The sequence below is a fragment of the Camelina sativa genome, chromosome 7 (genome assembly GCF_030686135.1).
Source record: "Camelina sativa cultivar CO46 ecotype springtype chromosome 7, ASM3068613v1".
NCBI lineage: Eukaryota > Viridiplantae > Streptophyta > Magnoliopsida > Brassicales > Brassicaceae > Camelina > Camelina sativa.
The window spans coordinates 30561070-30581323 of NC_141886.1; the positions used below are offsets into that span (position 1 = coordinate 30561070).

Genomic DNA, 20254 nt, shown 5'->3' on the forward strand with positions numbered 1-20254 from the left:
ATTGTAAAAAATGTGTCGGTGATCTGATTAAGGCAAAGCATATGGGCAACTGCAATAGATGATTGCGCATATCCCATATTAAAAAAGGAACGATATCAATTTATAGTATCACAAAATTCAATTGATGTGGTTAAATTACGAAAAAGTCCCTATCTGTGAAATAGAGTTTTGAGAACTCGTGAGAGCCACACATGATACCTAACCACTATAATACCGCAAACGTAAACGTACTGTAATAATATCCCACACCATCATTTGTTTTACTTACCTAATTTTTTTAACTTTTAAACAGCATTGAACATATTCAAAATCTTTATTTTTTATTTTTTGACAATCGTTACTTCATTAGTATTTCGTATCCAAATTGAGGCTTACTATAAGTCAAAAATTGTTGTCAAAAAGAAAAGTATATATATATATATATATATAAAAGTAAAAAATTATAGACAAAAAAACATGTAATTAAAAGGAGTAATAACATGCGGGAGTCAATGTATGTTTGAGAAAACGCGCAATTTGAACACGCAAGTCAAGTCGTGTACCTACCCGCTATTGTAAATAAGTGAGAACAGAAAGGGTAAATTCGTAAGTCACAGTAATATAAAAAGAATTTTCGTAGACTCATCTTCCTTCCCTCATCAGCAGGAGAGTCTTTTGTGTTTCTTCTCTCTTTCTCTCTATTTTGAAGACTCTTTTTTTTTTGAATTTTGATTCTTCTTCTTCTTCTTCTCCTCCGTTTCTTTCGCTTCTTCGTCACCTTCTTCATCTTCACATTATCTCGAAATTTCCCAATTCCTATTGCCCCCGGTCTAAGGTTGTTTTGAACGTTGAAGATCTGAGAATTCAAAGGTATGTTGTTTTAGAGAATCTCGAATTTTACATAATGCTTCGCCGAGTTTTTTTTTTTTTTTTTTTTTTTTTTTATCACAGCTCACTTCTCTTTTTCTAATCCGAATTGATGTTTGCTACCGAATCGTGGTTTCTGTACTCTGTCTGCTCTCTGATTTAGATTTTGGATCTGAGCTTTTTTTTTTCCCAATTGCGTTTACGTTTTTTTTATTTCGTTAGATCTGCTGATTCATTCTCTAAACTCTTAAGGATCTGTTTTTTTATATATATATATATTGTTGTTGCTACATTACATGCATCGCTGATCTATTCAATTCTTTGCAAAAAAAACGCAGCGTTTTTGAAAATCAAAAATCATCATGTCTTCGTATACTCCAAAGAACATTCTCATCACCGGAGCAGCTGGTTTCATCGCATCACATGTCGCCAACAGACTCATACGGACCTATCCTCATTACAAAATCGTTGTCCTTGACAAACTCGATTACTGTTCAAACCTCAAGAACCTCAATCCATCTCGACACTCTCCCAATTTCAAGTTTGTCAAAGGTGACATCGCCAGTGCTGACCTGGTCAATCATCTCCTCATCACTGAAGGTATCGACACCATCATGCACTTCGCTGCCCAGACCCATGTCGACAATTCCTTCGGCAACAGTTTCGAGTTTACTAAGAACAACATCTACGGGACTCATGTCCTCCTTGAGGCTTGTAAAGTCACTGGTCAGATCACGAGGTTTATTCATGTCAGTACTGATGAAGTTTATGGTGAGACTGATGAGGATGCTCTTGTTGGTAACCATGAGGCTTCTCAGCTTCTTCCCACCAACCCTTACTCTGCTACCAAAGCTGGTGCCGAGATGCTTGTTATGGCTTATGGTAGATCTTATGGCTTGCCTGTTATTACCACCCGTGGGAACAACGTCTACGGACCCAATCAGTTTCCTGAGAAGTTGATTCCCAAGTTCATGTTGCTGGCTATGAGAGGCCAAGTTCTTCCCATTCATGGGGATGGGTCCAATGTTAGGAGCTACCTTTACTGTGAAGACGTTGCTGAGGCTTTTGAAGTTGTTCTTCACAAGGGAGAAGTTGGCCATGTTTACAATATCGGGACCAAGAAGGAGAGGAGAGTGAATGATGTTGCCACTGATATCTGCAAACTCTTCAACATGGACCCTGAGGCTAACATCAAGTATGTCGACAACAGACCTTTCAACGACCAGAGGTACTTCCTTGACGATGAGAAGCTCAAAAAGCTGGGATGGTCTGAGAGGACCACGTGGGAGGAAGGGTTAAAGAAAACTATGGATTGGTACACACAGAACCCGGAATGGTGGGGAGATGTTTCTGGAGCGTTGCTTCCTCATCCAAGGATGCTGATGATGCCTGGTGGGAGACACTTTGATGGCTCCGAGGACAATTCTTTGGCAGCTACTTTATCTGAAAAGCCAAGTCAAACCCATATGGTGGTGGTTCCAAGCCCAAGGAGCAGCAGCGGCACACCGCAAAAGCCTTCCCTCAAGTTCTTGATATATGGAAGGACCGGGTGGATTGGTGGTCTGCTTGGAAAGATATGTGAGAAGCAAGGAATTGCTTACGAGTATGGGAAAGGACGGTTGGAGGATCGATCATCCCTTTTGCAGGATATTCTGACCGTTAAGCCAACCCATGTTTTCAATTCCGCTGGTGTGACTGGGAGACCCAATGTTGACTGGTGTGAGTCTCACAAGACCGAGACTATCCGTGCCAATGTCGCTGGCACGTTGACTCTAGCTGATGTCTGCAGAGAGCACGGACTCCTCATGATGAACTTCGCTACTGGTTGTATATTCGAATATGATGACAAGCATCCGGAAGGTTCAGGAATTGGCTTCAAAGAGGAAGACACACCCAACTTCACTGGTTCTTTCTACTCAAAAACCAAAGCCATGGTAACTCAAAGATTCAACACTCTTATCTCTGACGTCTTGCCTTCCTATGTATGCTAATTTTGTTATGAATGTGTCTACAGGTTGAGGAACTGCTAAAGGAGTTTGACAACGTTTGCACTTTGAGAGTAAGGATGCCGATATCCTCAGATCTTAACAACCCGCGGAACTTCATCACCAAGATCTCCAGGTACAACAAAGTAGTGAACATCCCAAACAGCATGACTGTGTTGGACGAGCTTTTACCAATCTCCATTGAGATGGCTAAAAGAAACTTGAGAGGAATCTGGAACTTCACAAACCCAGGTGTGGTGAGTCACAACGAGATCCTAGAGATGTACAGAGACTACATCAACCCTGAATTCAAATGGGCAAACTTCACACTAGAGGAGCAAGCTAAAGTTATCGTGGCTCCAAGAAGCAACAACGAGATGGACGCTTCTAAGCTCAAGAAAGAGTTCCCTGAGCTACTCTCTATTAAGGAGTCTCTGATTAAGTATGCATTCGAGCCAAACAAGAAAACCTGAAGAGTCAAGGATTGTGATTCGTCATTAGATTAATCACCTCTAATATCAGTTTCTATTATATTTGTTCTCTTTGTGTTATTGTTTAATTACCTTATCCTTCCACTTCCTTCACTAGATTTGCTTATGTAATAAGAGCTTGTTGTAATATTTCTCTATTGTGTTCTTTGTTCTCATTTTTGTCATAAGTTTCTCTTTATTTTGTCACAAGTTGCTCTACTCTTATTATATTAGAATCAAACCACTCAAAAGAGTCTGGTAATGGCTGCTTTTTGTTACAAAACAATAATTTTTATTGGGTTACATGATGAACTCACTTGACACCGTCTCGGGATATTAAGGTGAGGATGTCGTCGTGTCGGCGAGCTTCTCAAGGAAGCAAACAACGTCGTCAGGTGAACCAAGGAGATATCTGGCATTGGTGCGAGTACGACCCACAGCGCAAGAGAAGTAATTCTCTCCTTTGAGGTCAAGAACATTCCATGAGATCTTCTCTGGTGAAGGCCGTCTTGAGTTTCCTAAGCTATGGTTGGATCCGCTTTTTCTTTCTGTTGTCTGAAGAGATCTCTGTGAGGACTTGTTGTTGTTGTTGTTAGAGTTAGAGGATGATGAAGATTTTGGTCCACTTTTGTTGTTATGTGTCGACTTTGACGGCGGTCTTCGGTCTCCTGATGATGACTTACTTCCACTATCAGATGATGGTCTGACTCGTGCAATGGCTGGTATGTCGGATGGAAGTTCTGGTTCGAAGAAGGTGTAAACATCTTCGTCCTGTTTGTTATTAAACATAGTGTCAAAGAGACATTTGTATCAAGAAGATCCCTCAGAGAGTCTAGAACCTGGATATGGTATATATTACAAGAAAAGCTTTAATCACCTTCCCCAAGAAATGACCAATGCACAAGACGTAATCAATGAGTTTTTTTTTTTTTCTTCTTCAACCAAATCCCTAACTCTTCTTTTTCAATTCTTCTACTTTGATTCCTCCTTGGAAAAAAAACTTTGAAATTTAGAGAGAATGATGAACTAGTGATTAAAGGTTCTCGTTTGTGCAAAACAGAGACCACCACCATTAATTTGCGGGTGCACCATCTCTACCAGGTGAATCTCTTACTAATCTTGAGTCAAGTTAGATTTTTTATTCCATATCCGGTCTCTTTCCTAGATTGTTCACCAATTGCTCGACGAAATTACTCAAATAAATCTTAATCGATATTCTTCTTCTTCATCTGGGTTTTGAAATTTTAATCCCCTTATAATTGGTTGAACTTTTGTTCATTTTTTTAGATGAGGGCAGATAAGAAATCTTGCTGTCGCAATTGTCGTCGCCCCATTTTTTTTTTGAGTATTAGCATATATTAGATGGAAATGGTTGCATAGGCATGAATGAGTTGAACAAAATTGCTTGAATAACTTGTGGTTGAATAATTTTTCCAACTTATTCATTTAAAATGGTAAAAAAAAAAAATTGTATTAATTAATGGTCATTCCAACCCTTTCAACCATTTGCATCTATTAGTAGAATAATAATCAAATCTATGCAAATCAATTTTTGATAACAGTTTCCTTTGTCCAGATTCTAGATATCAAATTACCGATCTTGTGATTTGAATATAATCACAGTTAGGATTTTAGTATGCCAATCGATGATGAATATTATTAGTGAAGATTTAATTGTTTTGCCATATGTATAAACCGTAGGGGTAAGATTTTTTTCTTAAAAGATTAATTTCCTTTTATATATGTTAATTTAACTTTTTTAGATATTGATTTAATGATTTCCATTATACAGTAATTTAACATTTCTTTATATATATATATAGGTTCCATCAACCCTACCAGCAAAACAATTTCATCCAATCTCGCCTCATCTTGATCTTCAAGATATCTGCTTTGGTTTTTACTACGAGATTCTCTTGCTTGATTCGATCAACGTGTCTGAGCTTTGATTCAAGCTTGGCTTCAAGTGGGGTTTTGGAGGTATGTGAGCGTCAAATCATCAAGTTTCAATTCTGGGGTTGAAAGTTTCAGATTTTTTGTATCATCCAAGTTTCAGATTTTGAATATAAAATTTATTATAAATCCTACGTACCACTTTGGTTTTATTTTCCTACGTACAGATACACACGTTTAAGATCATCCGCATCCTTTATCGCTAATTCCGAGTCATTATCCATTCATGGTGAATCCTCCTCCTCCGAGAATCCTCGGAGAATCCTCCTCCTTAACCGCAATTCATACCTATCGGTTACACTCCAAGGGTTTGGTGAGTGAAGAGCTTATTAAGGATGATACAATGCTGGTCGTTGGTTTAGGTTTGTCCCTCTGTAACTCTAACGATGACACGAAACTGGAGATTAATAAAGCTCTGATAACCCAAAAGCTGGCACACCCAGAAGCTGCGGAACTGGCTGCCCTCATTCACGGCTTGAAATGGGCCTTGCAACTCAGTGTGGAAAGTATCCAATTCTTCTGTGACGACTCCAATATCTTGGGCTACGTAAGTTTCTCTCTTCTTCTTTTACCCTGAATCCAATTATATCCTCATGTACGTACGTACGTGTGTTGTTGTTATTCACGCCTCTCACTCACTCATGTTTTTTTTCTTTCGTTTTGTTTTTACAGGTTACTCGTAAAGCTACACCGAACGAGTCCATTATATCAAAACTTTTGGAGCAAGTGCTTCTTCTTCAGACAAGATTCAAGTCTTGTCAGGCACTTGCTGTAAGCAGAGACATCAATTCTGTCTTTAAGCTAGCAAAAGATGCTATAGCTTCCCACACTAGATGGTGTGAGGGCGACACCGAGTATGAGACTTGTCCGGTCTGCTACTCTTACGTTTCACCTAATGATAAGTTTGAGGTGCGCGGCTGCTTCCACCGCATCTGCGTTACGTGCATGAGGAAGCCTTTCTCATCCGAACAACTTCTACGAGGGAACAACACAGCAATCTGCCCTTACCCAGATTGCGAGAATGATCTTGTGCCAGAGGATTGTAGAGGTTTTGCTGATGCTGATGCTATTACTCTTATGATCCAGCGCAAAAAGGCGAAGGCCATCCCCGTTAAAGACAGAGTCTACTGTCCCAACCCTTCTTGTTCCTTTCTGATGTCGGACCTCGACCTCATTAAGCATGTACGCAATAAAAATCCTCGGCAGTCAGAAGCACGCAAGTGCACGGAGTGCGGCTTGTCTTTCTGCAAAAAATGCCATGTTCCATGGCACAACAAGATGACCTGCGATGAGTTCAAGAAGTCGGAGTCTTACGTGAAATCTGACGCGGCGCTTTTTGAGTCTTTTGTGAAGACAGAGGGATTGAAAAAGTGTCCCAAGTGTGGGATTATCATTGAACATGGTGGCGGGTGCAAACAAATGACTTGCAGGTATCGGACATTTTTTACTGAGCCTGGTTTTATATATATTTTATCTGTTCAAATCTGACTCTAACTATCTGTCTTTTGTTCATGGCAGACACTGCGCACACGAGTTCTGTTACACATGTGGGGCTGCGTGTAAAAAGAAGAAGAAACTGACATGTGGATGCTCGCGCTCAGGGAAATAAACATCCAAGGTTTGACTATATAGATCATTCCAAATAGTTTCTTATATAACTTATAAGACAAAGATGACTTGTTTTGATGATGTTGAAGATATTAGTGATGATATGCTACCGTTTGTCTGAGAGCCCACTATGAATTTTGTACGAACACTCTATGAGTTTAGAGGAAATGAAAACATAACAGTTTGAGCTTATGTAGTCTTTAGACGCTAAATGAAAAACCGAACAAGTATGTGATGCATATTCATGAACTCTCGAACCTTGTGCTGAATCTTCTAATCAACTGCAGGAGAATGCATCTCCTGGATGTCAGACTCACTCGGAGGAAGCTCATCAGTCTAGCCCTAAGTACTCTGGAAAATACTCTTGTTTGGATTCTCAAGTTATTGTGTTTAATGTTTTTATTTAATGGATATATTAATAAGTTTATGTAATGAAGCTCAAAAGTTTGAAGTGAATTACTTTATGCTTTGCTTACTAATTATTGAATTGAATTAGTTTATATTGAGTAATTAAAAGAGACTCAGCCGCAGTATTGCACTTGACCATCATTTAAGAGCAATATCATTTCGTAGGAAAAGTTACGAATACGAATTATAGAAGATTATCATCACACAGTTGAGTCTATAAGATTGAAAATGAGTTACAGGAAAGCGACAGTTGCCACACGCGATCCTACAGACCCACCAAATATGAACATTGGGTATGTCCTAACGTGGCTGAGATACTGAAACGGAGGTTGTTCAGTTCTGCTTGCAGCTTCAGAGCCAGAGGAAAACCGCATTGGTCGCGTCGTTTCCATCTCCTCCTCTACATAAGTTGGATTTTCTGATGTTGAAATTCTCCACTTCTTCCACCAGTTCGTCTTTTGAAGTTGTTCTTCACAAGGGAGAAGTTGGCCATGTTTACAATATCGGGACCAAGAAGGAGAGGAGAGTGAATGATGTTGCCACTGATATCTGCAAACTCTTCAACATGGACCCTGAGGCTAACATCAAGTATGTCGACAACAGACCTTTCAACGACCAGAGGTACTTCCTTGACGATGAGAAGCTCAAAAAGCTGGGATGGTCTGAGAGGACCACGTGGGAGGAAGGGTTAAAGAAAACTATGGATTGGTACACACAGAACCCGGAATGGTGGGGAGATGTTTCTGGAGCGTTGCTTCCTCATCCAAGGATGCTGATGATGCCTGGTGGGAGACACTTTGATGGCTCCGAGGACAATTCTTTGGCAGCTACTTTATCTGAAAAGCCAAGTCAAACCCATATGGTGGTGGTTCCAAGCCCAAGGAGCAGCAGCGGCACACCGCAAAAGCCTTCCCTCAAGTTCTTGATATATGGAAGGACCGGGTGGATTGGTGGTCTGCTTGGAAAGATATGTGAGAAGCAAGGAATTGCTTACGAGTATGGGAAAGGACGGTTGGAGGATCGATCATCCCTTTTGCAGGATATTCTGACCGTTAAGCCAACCCATGTTTTCAATTCCGCTGGTGTGACTGGGAGACCCAATGTTGACTGGTGTGAGTCTCACAAGACCGAGACTATCCGTGCCAATGTCGCTGGCACGTTGACTCTAGCTGATGTCTGCAGAGAGCACGGACTCCTCATGATGAACTTCGCTACTGGTTGTATATTCGAATATGATGACAAGCATCCGGAAGGTTCAGGAATTGGCTTCAAAGAGGAAGACACACCCAACTTCACTGGTTCTTTCTACTCAAAAACCAAAGCCATGGTAACTCAAAGATTCAACACTCTTATCTCTGACGTCTTGCCTTCCTATGTATGCTAATTTTGTTATGAATGTGTCTACAGGTTGAGGAACTGCTAAAGGAGTTTGACAACGTTTGCACTTTGAGAGTAAGGATGCCGATATCCTCAGATCTTAACAACCCGCGGAACTTCATCACCAAGATCTCCAGGTACAACAAAGTAGTGAACATCCCAAACAGCATGACTGTGTTGGACGAGCTTTTACCAATCTCCATTGAGATGGCTAAAAGAAACTTGAGAGGAATCTGGAACTTCACAAACCCAGGTGTGGTGAGTCACAACGAGATCCTAGAGATGTACAGAGACTACATCAACCCTGAATTCAAATGGGCAAACTTCACACTAGAGGAGCAAGCTAAAGTTATCGTGGCTCCAAGAAGCAACAACGAGATGGACGCTTCTAAGCTCAAGAAAGAGTTCCCTGAGCTACTCTCTATTAAGGAGTCTCTGATTAAGTATGCATTCGAGCCAAACAAGAAAACCTGAAGAGTCAAGGATTGTGATTCGTCATTAGATTAATCACCTCTAATATCAGTTTCTATTATATTTGTTCTCTTTGTGTTATTGTTTAATTACCTTATCCTTCCACTTCCTTCACTAGATTTGCTTATGTAATAAGAGCTTGTTGTAATATTTCTCTATTGTGTTCTTTGTTCTCATTTTTGTCATAAGTTTCTCTTTATTTTGTCACAAGTTGCTCTACTCTTATTATATTAGAATCAAACCACTCAAAAGAGTCTGGTAATGGCTGCTTTTTGTTACAAAACAATAATTTTTATTGGGTTACATGATGAACTCACTTGACACCGTCTCGGGATATTAAGGTGAGGATGTCGTCGTGTCGGCGAGCTTCTCAAGGAAGCAAACAACGTCGTCAGGTGAACCAAGGAGATATCTGGCATTGGTGCGAGTACGACCCACAGCGCAAGAGAAGTAATTCTCTCCTTTGAGGTCAAGAACATTCCATGAGATCTTCTCTGGTGAAGGCCGTCTTGAGTTTCCTAAGCTATGGTTGGATCCGCTTTTTCTTTCTGTTGTCTGAAGAGATCTCTGTGAGGACTTGTTGTTGTTGTTGTTAGAGTTAGAGGATGATGAAGATTTTGGTCCACTTTTGTTGTTATGTGTCGACTTTGACGGCGGTCTTCGGTCTCCTGATGATGACTTACTTCCACTATCAGATGATGGTCTGACTCGTGCAATGGCTGGTATGTCGGATGGAAGTTCTGGTTCGAAGAAGGTGTAAACATCTTCGTCCTGTTTGTTATTAAACATAGTGTCAAAGAGACATTTGTATCAAGAAGATCCCTCAGAGAGTCTAGAACCTGGATATGGTATATATTACAAGAAAAGCTTTAATCACCTTCCCCAAGAAATGACCAATGCACAAGACGTAATCAATGGGTGTGGTCATCGACTTGCTATGCACTATCTCTCCTAGAATGCGGTCTATTGCGGCTCCCTGAGAAATGATCGATTTCTGAAATGTGAGAATCTAAGGCGATACAGAATAGACAGGAAAAGGCTATTGATGGATATTTTGCTTTTACCTTTGTCACACCAACCGCACGGACTTCTACAGAGCGGCTTCCTTGGACAACATCAACTGATGCATTAGAGATTGGACCTGTCCATAAGTGTTGTAACAAATCTCTTGCTTGAAGTCTCCCAAATTCGATATCTACAGGGAAGAATGAGATAATAAGTGAATCAGGGGTGACTGAAAGGCAAATCAGATCAGGTAAAAATAGAGAAGTAAGTACCTGCATATTTGTAGTTCCATATAAGTGAAGTATCGCGTGTTTCAAAGTGTGACCTAGGAGTTCTCTCAGTGAAGTACTTAAAAACATGCTACAAATAGGCAAAACAAGAATTCAGCAAGGGGACATAAAGAGAGTTACCAAGTTTGAGATGCTGTTTTTTGTGAACCATCAATCTACTTTACCTTAACGCTATCAACCCATTCCATGTTCAAATGTTCTGGCATTGTAGTCATCCACTCTCCATTAGTAAGCCTTAGGAACATCCCATTTTCTGCGGCCAACCACATATCATACTCTCCGAAGTTCTGATTTTAAGTATATTAAGTGACCAGTCAGGGAAATTACTATAACAAGAAAAGATTAGAAGGAAACTGACAGAAAGAAATAAGATTAAGTACTTTATCCAAAACGCTTCTGCTGCTTCCACTCAGGACAACTATGGTTGTACTTGGATCACTGCATAATGCCTTTAAAGGTCCTTTTAGCTCAGGGTGTAGATTAAGATCCATCTCCTTTATTTGATCGCCTCTTCTTCCTTGATTATCCACTGGTTCGGTCAATGTTGCATTGAAACCCTGAATGTATTTACAGCCACAAGACATAGTGAGCAGAAGCAAGGTTAAAGGCATCTCCCAAGGGATGACTATGAGAAACAGAACTATGAAGTACTTCACAACTCTTTTTTTTTATGTCTAAACAAGTTGACAACAACCACTTACAAGGATCAGTAGCCTGTTGTTGGACTTTGAATACCGTTGAATTGCATCATGCTGTGGAAGCTCAGGTGGGACTTTACTAATTCGTAGTTGTGCCTCAATTACGGTGTCATTTAGTTCACTGTAGATTTGTTAAGAGTTGCATTTTTAATAGCTTGAACACATTAAAAGCTGGTAAAATGGAATAGTAATGTCTTCATTGATTTGCATATATACCTCACGAAAGTTTCAGCCCACTCTTGAGCAGTGTGGGTTTTGACATGATGAAAATTATGCCGATGTCTTTTCTCTCTTTCTTCAGCTGTCATATTTAGAGCCTGTCCAATGGAGGCAGCAACTTCTGTTATGTTCCAAGGATTCACAAGAATAGCTCCAGCACCCAGAGACTGTGCAGCACCTGCAAACTGTAAAACAAATGCAACTTAAAACCACACATGGAAACACATACCTCTGACTGAATTTTATTACTTTAAAATTAGAACTATATCAAGATGCAAAGTAGGAGTTATTACTTCACTAAGAATGAGGACTCCCTTTTTGGCCTCTTGGCAAGCAACAAATTCGTAACTGACAAGGTTCATTCCATCTCTCAAAGATGTGACAAGTGCAACATCTGAAGAAAGAAATCAAAGAAACATATCAGATGGCAGAAAGGAACACTCTTGAACTGGAAATGACATTCCTGAGACTTGGTAAGTAACCACGTCATAGGTATCCAGACAATTTACCTGTGACAGCATAAAGTGCACATAAGGCATGAAAGTCCAGAGAACGATCCTGACAGTGACAGGGAATGAGGATTTTATCAGAGTCAGAGTTGCAATTTCAAACTATAAGATCCAGGTATATATAATATGTTCTCTATCCATGGTACCAGCAAGAATGTATTGCTAATTCAATTTTCGATTCCTAACATAAGAAGGATGCAAGTCACAAAAATGCTGAGGGCTGCAGAGGTCTAAAATTCAATTGTAGAAACGCAAGATCATCTTTTATGAAACGAAAAAGGAACTACAGCTAGTGAGAAATCATAATATCCAAAACTAGCTGAAGAAGCATAGACCAGGAGAAAACAGACCAGGTGATGTATTGGAACAGCAGTCAGTGTCCCAAAACGACCATTAATGCGTCCCACAATTTCATGAACTTGGCTTGTGAGTTTTTGATCTGTAAGAGAAGAAATATACATTCGGAAGATAATCCATTAGCTAATAATGGTTTCAAATTTCTGTGGTTTAAAGAGATTAGGTTCCTAGTTCAACTACCACAGCCTACCGAAGTTTTGGTGACATGATTCCTTGTATGCAACTATATACATCAGAGAAGCTATAAATAAACTCAAAAAGTAAGAAACCCTACATTCAGGGACGTCTGTTCTTGTTGGCACCGCAATTTGCAATAACACCACTTTATCACGCCAGCTTGCATTTTCCTCGAGAAATTTTTCAAATGCCAGAATCTTTTGTGGAATCCCTTTGATCATATCAAGGCGATCAACACCTAACATCACCTATCAAGAACAAAACATTATGAAGAGTAAGGATAACTAATTCGAAGTGATACTTTCATTGACTTGCTTTAGAATAGATCAGCGAGGTTTCCCATGGTAACTGGCTCTTTTGTAGACCTTTAAGATATCAAAGATAGAAAAATCTGTACCTTTCTGCCAGCAAATCTTTCTTTCAGTTCCTTCATGTGTTGTATGACTTCAGTGACCTCAAGTGCTCGTATAAACCGCTCAGAGTCTATGCCAATTGGAAACTGAAATCCAAAGCAAACACAGAATATAATGTTACAAGGCTTTCAAAACACAACACTGGTATTATGAGTTGTTTTGTCACTGTGTGTGAATAATATGTGAGGGTTGAAGTGATGAGATGTTCATACAGCAGCAACTCGAGTGAGCCTTCCTTGATCCTCAACTCCCTCAGGTGTTCCTTCAAGTCCAAGAATACGAGTGCACGCACTTACAAAGTGTCTTGCATAGTCATATGTATGGAAGCTGAAAAGTAAACCATATGAGTTCTGTAAGTCTGCTGTGTTACCTAAGGTTGGTTGAAACGATAACACATAGAATTTGAACCTGTCACAGTTGTGCTTGAAAATAAATAGAAGCAAAACTGAGATTTTACCCAACTAAATCAGCAGCAAGAACTGAGCGAAGGAGCTCTGATCGTGATGGAAGTGTCCTGTGTATCTCAGAAGAAGGGAATGGTGTATGGAGAAACCATCCAACTTTCATCTTACTGTTGTATTCCTTAAGGCATTTAGGAAGGAACATAAGATGGTAATCATGGCACCAGACAACATCTCCCTCTTCGTAGTGCTCATTGACAACATCAGCGAACATTTGATTCGCCTTTTTGTATGCAGCAAATTGAGACTGGAAACTTCTTGTTGTGGCAAGACGATCTTCTTGTGGAAGTCCAAGGTAGTGAAACAGAGGCCACAGAATATTGTTGCAATAACCATTGTAGTACTGATGAACAATCTCTTCATCAAGAAACACAGGTATACACCTCTGCAAGTTAGAAAAAAAAAATATATCAAATGACATAGTCTATAATAATCAAGAGGAGAATGAATATATTATCATTGGCAGCAACATGGAGGAAGAGATGCTCTGTACCTTTTCAGCCAAAGCTTTGGTAAGTGCCTTCTGCCCAACCTCATCAGGCACATTAACTCCAGCCCATCCAATCCATCTGGCCTCAAATTCCTTTACACCTTCACAAGGTCAATAATTTTATGTCAGCCTACTAATAAATCGTGCAAAGACTTCAACAACTAAAACCACCTTCAATGTTTTGTTTATTGAACTGGATACTAAGCGAGTGATATGAGAAATGAAAAAGAAGTCAAGGAAAAAGAGAGAGAGAGATATACCTAAGAGAGCACTAACTAGACCACCAGCACTGATCTCGAGAGACCATGAATCTTCACCTCTTCTGACCGCGGAAACTGGGAGCCTGTTAGCCACAACAAGTAGGCGTTGCCTGTTATAAGGCCTTGCTTCTTGCCTCTCACAAGCATCATCGTGTGCCCTTGCAGCAGCAGCACCTTCCAAGTACTGTTCAACATATTGCCTGGTAGAACTGTCGCCTTCTAAACGCAGGTCGTTCTCAGAGTTGTCGGAACTGCCAACAACATCATTAGGATTACGAGCTCGGTTGCTCTTCCTCTTCTCTCGGAGCTCTCTGTCTCTCAAGAGCCGTTCGGTTCGAGAGAGTGGGATATGAGAAGAACTGCAGTTGTACTTATTTCCAGGCATACGCTTACAAGAAAACAGAACAAAAACACCAGTTTGAAGTTATGTACACTCCAAGAAACGACTGGAACCTGCATTTATTTAGTTGTAAAAGCAAATCAGACAACATAAAGAAACCAAGTGTCAAGTAAAGCAGATATATACATATAACATAATAGACAAAGAAGGAAAGAAAGAAAAAAGAGAAGACACTGAAATGTCGTTGTCTATCACCCATACACTGGAATCACTTGAGTCGAATGTTAAAGAACCCCATCAGGCCAAGGAATTATCATCTAAAGGTTATTGAAAAAGAGGGAAGAGAAAAGAAAAACACAAGATAGTGTCAAAAAGGATCCTAAGGTCATAATTAACAGGCCAAGAATTAGCATAAGAATGAATCACAAGAAACGGATTTACAAGAAAACAAAGCAGAAATACCTTAAGCAGCTAGAGAGAAAAAGAAAAGAGGAAAGGGCACCTGAAGACAGGGTTGGGACAGAATTCAAGAAGAAGAAATTAAGATGAGATAATAATAAAAATGTGAAGAATTGAGTAATATTGAGGTGGTGGGTTTCATGTCGTAATCATCGAGATGATGATGGGCAAGTAAATAGAGCCAAAAAAAAAAAAAAAAAAAAAAGATGGAAAACAGACAGAGAGAAGGCGAAAGGGAAACGGGTGTGTGAGTAACATTATTATTATCAATAGAGAGAGAGAGAATGAATGAGATATTAGGGAAGGAGGAGGGGAGCACAAAATCCTCGTGTAAGCTTTACAGACTACACAGAGCTTTCTCAGCCATGCAAGTTTTCACACATCCAAATTAAAAACAGAGACAATTACTTTTTTTTTACTTAACTCGAAAAGAAAAATCCTCGAAAACCTACAGTTTCGTTTCGAGTTAGTTTTATATAAACACCGCCGTGCGCCTGTGTAAATTATTTAGGCGCAATGATAAAAATCGCCCGGAGATTTTGGGGGCGGAGAGAGACCACCACCACACACACACACTTCGCAATCACGGGGGATATTATTATAATTGTTTGTTATCAAAAAAAAAAAGATTACTAAAAAGTCGAGATGACGTAATCCTTGAAGGGTTCTGTCTTCTCCTACTTTTATATATAGATAGACCAACTTGTTACATATATCATATATGGGTCAACTCGTCTATCCGGATCCTGGAGCCGCTCCTCTCTTCCTGCCCAAACTTTTTTTTTCTTTTTTTTCTTTTTGTAACCAAAGAGAGAGAGACCTAATTTTAGTTTATGACATTAAAATAAGAGTTTTTAAGCTGAAATTGACCCATCTCTCACTCCCCCGAAGCTGACGTTAGATTTGATTTTGATGCAATTCTGTTTCTTTCTTTTTACTAGAAAGGGAAATTATTCTATAGACCAAGAAAATAGCTAAGGACATTTTTCAACCCCCTAATTAGACAGCTATAAGATGTAAATGAAGTTTTAACACCCCCCCCCCCCCAAAAAAAACAAAGAAAGGTACTTGCTCGCTCTGAAGTCTGAACTCTGAACTCTGAACAGAGGGGTGGAAAACAAGAATTGCTAGCGACAATGTCATATGCACGTGTAAAATAAGATCAGTTAAACCCCCCTCAATATAACACTCATTCTAGCTTTGAAGTTTGAACCACTAAAACAGTAAAGAGTCTAATCAAATTATGCAAGAAAGAAGAGATTAAAGTTAGTGTGCTGTATACTGTTGCCACAAAGACACTGTATAAAATATACAATTCAACTAACCTTTTTCTTTTTTCTCCACGGAAGAAATTGTGAAGCAAAAAATTCTTGTTTAGTAACAAAAAGAGAATCAGATGCTTTGTCCAAAAAAAAAAAAAAAAAAAAAAAAAGAGAATCAGATGCTTTAAGTCAGAAAGACAGAAAGTGTTTCTTTTCTTTCCAAGCAGTAGTAGTGACGACCCCTACTATAATATGTGACTTTTTCATAAGTAAAAATGGGGTAAAACAGACAACTGATTTTCTAAAACACACTCTCTTGCAGATATAATTCAAACTTTTGAATGATTACGAACGTTAGAAAAAATGTACACTAAGAAAAGGGCTTCAACAACCATCTCAATTCAATGTCTTTCTTGTAACTAAGAAAGAGTTTTACTGTTTTAGAGCGTTGACTTTTTTTACATATTAAAACAGACACATGATTTCCCAAGACAAGACAACAACAAGCATGAGCAGGACACGATGTTCCTTTGTATAATAATTAGTTGTATATGGTAGAAGAAGAAGACTTTAAGGTGTTTTGATACACTGTGTGGAAGTGGATCATGTATGCATGGACAACATATGATGCGTCCAATTGTATGTGTCGGTAAAGAAAAGGCGATGAAAAGGAAAGTATAAGAAAACTTTGTGGTCCACCTAGTTAAGACAGCAAATCTAAGCATCATATATATTTTATGCCCAAAGAAAAAAAAAAGAAAGAGGTGTACGATTTGCTCTCTCTCACTTTTGCTTTGCCTATGTCCTGTTATTTCTAATTAGTATAAGTTTTAAGTTTTATAAACCCCACAAAATATGTTAGCTGAAATAAATAAAACAAACACACACACACACACAAGAAAACTCCTCCCATGACAAGGCAAGTCAACAATAATATATATAAATTACACCTTGCATGATCATCTGTTGTAAACATCTAAAGGCTATATAATGTAACCAAGTGGCACAGTTTCAACCAAATTCAAAATTTTAGAGAAATGAGAAAATACTTATTAAGATAGGGAATTGCTTTTTCCCGTGAAGACTGCAGTGACTCTCATTCAAGTAGGCACAGAATCCACAATCACTAGGACCCCACCAAAGATCTCTTCTAAATTGAGAAGCAAAAAAGAAAGAAAGAAAATAATATCCTTTTGAAAAAGATGAAACCTACGCATAAATCACTTAAAAAAAAAAAAGATACTAGTACGAATAGTGATTTTGTTTAATTAGGAAGTATTAATTGGGAGATCAATGAGAAAAGTTAACAATCAAAATGAGTAGTTGTTATTGTGTTAGTGCTGATCAATTCTATAAAAACGAGATATTATCCAATTAACTCAACCAACACTGATTATCATCATCATTGTCACCCTTTTTAGGATCTTGAAACAGAAAGCATCCTTAAAATAAAATAAAAAATTAATCATCGAAAGATTTTGTAAACAAGGAAACAAGATCACCTTGGTGGCAAACCAAATCTAATTTAATTTTTGATCTGTTAACGTGTACTAGAACTAATTTCTTAGTTAGATCATGACTTAATGATCTATAATTTTATTTTATACCGTAGGATCGCAACAAACAAACAAACAAACAAGAAAGAGGAGATTTCTAAGTTGGTGATGTGATTTGATTTCCTAACCTAAAACTTCAAACCATTGAAAGTTTTTTTGAATGAGGAAAGAGTAAAAAAAAATCCGGAAACTTATTGAAACAGAGCAATCGAATCATATAATAATTAATAAAATCAACTAGATATATAATTTTGATTCGAATCAGAGATCAAACAAATAAAAAAGCTACGAGGAAACCTCCTAAGATAACAATTCCGAATCTAGAACCGTTTCAAACATAGGCTAATCAGAAAGAAGATCAAACGATTGATATCAGAGGGTGGAAAAAAAAAATCAAATCGACGCTCAAAAAAAAAAAAAAAACCTAAATCAAATCGCGGCGAAATGAAAATGAAGAACACGAAGAGCTCTCAAAAAAAAATCAGGAGGGGGGGGGGGGGGGAATCTAACGAGAAAACGATGAGATGAGAGAAAACGAATACTAACCTAAAATATACGAGGCGGCGGGATCAGAGAAGATCGACGAACGAACGAACGAACGAACGAACTATGACACAAAAGCCGTTTGAGAGCGATCAGAGAGATCGATGAACAAAGAAAGAAAGAAGAGTGTAGAAGTAGTAAGTAAGTAGTAGGGTTTATGGAGTAGCAGAAGAAATAGAGAGAGAGAGCCTTTAGCCTCTCTGTCTGTGTGTGGTTTATGGCCCAATCATTTGGAGGGAATTTGTTCCCCCTTTTTTTTTTCACCCCCGCCTTGCCCCCCTTTTAAAATTCCATAATTAAAAAGGAGTCAATAATAGTATATATATCTCTCTCATCATCCCCCACTCACCACCAAAAGTTACCAATAAATGTATCAAATCCAAAATAATACTGGTATTATTGCTGACTCCCAGTTCCTTAATTATACTCTTACACTAATAAAGACTTTTTTTTTTCTCTATAAAACTACTATTGGTTTACTCGTTGAAAGATTTATCATGCAGCTATAGCTTATATAGAGCGAGACCAATATATATGTTAAGGTTCCATCGAGTCTTCCTTCCTTCTCTCTGTGATATATCATCAACCACGGTTGGTTCTTACCACTAGATAATTTTACTATAAAGAAAAACTACTACTGTATTTGGTAAAATCCTTCCAGTTGCAGTTAGTTATCAGTCTAAACATCACACACACTACGTACTTTTTTAACATGGGACTTCGAGCTCACCAGAGACTGACTTCGTGGTGAGTAGTGGACATTGGACATTGAACCATCATCATGCTAATCAACTCTTTCTCTCTCTCTCTCTCTGCTCATGCAGTTAGTTTTAACCACTCACAACAACATAGACTCTCTCAAATTCAAATTTCCAAATTAGTAGTGTTTTTATTCTTGTAAAACATATATATCCTAACTGAAATTTGAAAGTTCTAATCTTTTCGTTAATCGAACTCTAGTTATAATTTAGAACTATAAAAACTGTAAACATCCTTTAGAAACTATTTTAAAAAATATTGCAAGTGTTAGCATAATACCTTTTCTTATGGTCCAAAAGCGCTTAATTAATCTAATGGAAACTTATTATATGCAGTGTATATGGAATAAATTTGATTGGCAGCATGAGAGACCACGACGAGGACCTTTACGTCAGCGTATAACTTTTTTACTTCATGGGTATCATCTGACTCATCGCGTATAATTTTATACCAACTCATCGTTTTTTTCTTTCTATACTACTAAGTACTAACTCGTACTGTTACTGTTATACGGTTTGTATATTCGTTTAATTAATATTTTTTTAAAAATCTGTTTGCGTCAACGTGTTTGAAAGTATACTGAAAATTCCAATTTCAGATGACTGAGATTTAGATCGTCGTCAATTAAAATAATTTACAAGAATATATCGAATCTTTTACAAAGGCTGCAACTTGTAAAGTGCTTAGAAATCTCTCTTCTTTTCCATGGGATTCTACTAAGTTACGAAATACTATACTAAATTAGAGATGCTTCTCGTGGTCGCATGGGTAACTTTTTGCTGAACTTTTTATTTGCCTTTCTTAATTAACATTTTTTTATGGCTTTTGTTGTCGACGGCCTTTTCTTTTATTGCTTTAAGATCTACATTTCTCTAACTTGAGAGTTAAGATATTACCAGTGGTTTCGCAGTTGTCAGTGCACTAATTTGTGTTTTCTTTTTTATATTAAGCTCTTCAAATTATATTCAAATTCAAGCACTATTTTAGTCTACGTAACTAATAGTAGTAGCGAGTCCATAGTTCCATATATTAGTAGTACTTTGCAGATCTAAGATTTAATTTTCCTTTTTCGTGGGGTTACAGATTAATATAGCCATGTAAATAATAATATATATTTTTTTTTTTGACAACAAAAAAAAATCAGTTCATCAAGCGAATGTGAAGGAAAATCGTTTACAAACAAAACATAATGGGAAGAGGTAAACGCTTAGCGTGCCAAAGAATCCGGACTGACATTAGCATTTCTTGAGATTAGAGATAAAGAAAAGGTGAAAACTCTTCCCTATCCATCCTGATATCGTCGAAATATGTCTTGAAAGCTGGCCAGTCTTGAGGAGA

At 38.3% G+C, this 20254-nt stretch overlaps 4 protein-coding genes and 1 pseudogene across 13 annotated transcripts; 3 read left to right on the forward strand and 2 right to left on the reverse strand.

Annotated features, from left to right (window-relative positions):
- The first annotated feature begins 479 nt into the window (after positions 1 to 479).
- Positions 480 to 3508, forward strand: LOC104703191 (trifunctional UDP-glucose 4,6-dehydratase/UDP-4-keto-6-deoxy-D-glucose 3,5-epimerase/UDP-4-keto-L-rhamnose-reductase RHM1). The gene is made up of 3 exons (XM_087457406.1): positions 480 to 849; positions 1185 to 2780; positions 2861 to 3508. Exons 2-3 carry the CDS (start codon positions 1209 to 1211, stop codon positions 3302 to 3304), a joined length of 2016 nt encoding a protein of 671 aa, XP_087313532.1. The 5' UTR covers positions 480 to 849; positions 1185 to 1208; the 3' UTR covers positions 3305 to 3508.
- LOC147941873 (alpha,alpha-trehalose-phosphate synthase [UDP-forming] 1 pseudogene) lies at positions 3497 to 5478 on the reverse strand (annotated as a pseudogene). Its single transcript, XR_015562025.1, has 3 exons — positions 5420 to 5478; positions 4179 to 4236; positions 3497 to 4072 (listed from the first exon to the last, which is right to left on the reverse strand). The product of XR_015562025.1 is annotated as an alpha,alpha-trehalose-phosphate synthase [UDP-forming] 1 pseudogene (transcript).
- On the forward strand, positions 4186 to 7341 carry LOC104704108 (E3 ubiquitin-protein ligase RSL1-like). Its single transcript, XM_087457408.1, has 6 exons — positions 4186 to 4402; positions 5125 to 5281; positions 5422 to 5801; positions 5927 to 6684; positions 6773 to 6872; positions 7150 to 7341. The coding sequence occupies exons 3-5, from the start codon at positions 5481 to 5483 to the stop codon at positions 6861 to 6863; spliced, it is 1170 nt and encodes a 389-aa protein (XP_087313534.1). The 5' UTR covers positions 4186 to 4402; positions 5125 to 5281; positions 5422 to 5480; the 3' UTR covers positions 6864 to 6872; positions 7150 to 7341.
- Positions 7342 to 7715: 374 nt separating this feature from the next.
- Positions 7716 to 9325, forward strand: LOC147941874 (trifunctional UDP-glucose 4,6-dehydratase/UDP-4-keto-6-deoxy-D-glucose 3,5-epimerase/UDP-4-keto-L-rhamnose-reductase RHM1-like). The gene is made up of 2 exons (XM_087457407.1): positions 7716 to 8597; positions 8678 to 9325. Exons 1-2 carry the CDS (start codon positions 7836 to 7838, stop codon positions 9119 to 9121), a joined length of 1206 nt encoding a protein of 401 aa, XP_087313533.1. The 5' UTR covers positions 7716 to 7835; the 3' UTR covers positions 9122 to 9325.
- Positions 9314 to 18658, reverse strand: LOC104703192 (alpha,alpha-trehalose-phosphate synthase [UDP-forming] 1). Of its 9 annotated transcripts, XM_087457392.1 has the most exons (20): positions 18161 to 18639; positions 14800 to 14839; positions 14599 to 14654; positions 13998 to 14450; positions 13741 to 13838; positions 13244 to 13632; positions 12999 to 13113; positions 12771 to 12872; positions 12471 to 12621; positions 12190 to 12278; positions 11840 to 11888; positions 11624 to 11724; positions 11328 to 11515; positions 11115 to 11232; positions 10794 to 10970; positions 10578 to 10700; positions 10396 to 10483; positions 10183 to 10313; positions 9996 to 10094; positions 9314 to 9889 (listed from the first exon to the last, which is right to left on the reverse strand). In XM_087457392.1, the coding sequence occupies exons 4-20, from the start codon at positions 14380 to 14382 to the stop codon at positions 9455 to 9457; spliced, it is 2838 nt and encodes a 945-aa protein (XP_087313518.1). In that variant the 5' UTR covers positions 14383 to 14450; positions 14599 to 14654; positions 14800 to 14839; positions 18161 to 18639; the 3' UTR covers positions 9314 to 9454. The 9 variants fall into 9 exon arrangements, with proteins under 9 accessions (XP_087313518.1, XP_087313519.1, XP_087313517.1 ...); XM_087457393.1 differs by lacking the exon at positions 14800 to 14839 and having other exon boundaries at positions 18161 to 18642; XM_087457391.1 differs by lacking the exon at positions 18161 to 18639 and having other exon boundaries at positions 14800 to 15368.
- Between the last annotated feature and the right edge of the window lie 1596 nt (positions 18659 to 20254).

What these genes read in the sequence shown, in the direction of transcription:
- LOC104703191 (XM_087457406.1), top strand. Translation starts at nt 1,209, where the DNA reads ATGTCTTCGTATACTCCAAAGAACATTCTCATCACCGGAGCAGCTGGT. An exon ending in ACTCAAAAACCAAAGCCATG is followed by an intron (nt 2,781 to 2,860) that starts GTAACTCAAAGA and finishes ATGTGTCTACAG; the next exon opens with GTTGAGGAACTGCTAAAGGA.
- LOC104704108 (XM_087457408.1), top strand. Translation starts at nt 5,481, where the DNA reads ATGGTGAATCCTCCTCCTCCGAGAATCCTCGGAGAATCCTCCTCCTTA. An exon ending in ACTCCAATATCTTGGGCTAC is followed by an intron (nt 5,802 to 5,926) that starts GTAAGTTTCTCT and finishes TTGTTTTTACAG; the next exon opens with GTTACTCGTAAAGCTACACC. An exon ending in TGCAAACAAATGACTTGCAG is followed by an intron (nt 6,685 to 6,772) that starts GTATCGGACATT and finishes TGTTCATGGCAG; the next exon opens with ACACTGCGCACACGAGTTCT.
- LOC147941874 (XM_087457407.1), top strand. Translation starts at nt 7,836, where the DNA reads ATGGACCCTGAGGCTAACATCAAGTATGTCGACAACAGACCTTTCAAC. An exon ending in ACTCAAAAACCAAAGCCATG is followed by an intron (nt 8,598 to 8,677) that starts GTAACTCAAAGA and finishes ATGTGTCTACAG; the next exon opens with GTTGAGGAACTGCTAAAGGA.
- LOC104703192 (XM_087457390.1), bottom strand. Translation starts at nt 14,382, where the DNA reads ATGCCTGGAAATAAGTACAACTGCAGTTCTTCTCATATCCCACTCTCT. An exon ending in TCTAGTTAGTGCTCTCTTAG is followed by an intron (nt 13,839 to 13,997) that starts GTATATCTCTCT and finishes GACCTTGTGAAG; the next exon opens with GTGTAAAGGAATTTGAGGCC. An exon ending in GTGCGGTTGGTGTGACAAAG is followed by an intron (nt 10,095 to 10,182) that starts GTAAAAGCAAAA and finishes ATCATTTCTCAG; the next exon opens with GGAGCCGCAATAGACCGCAT.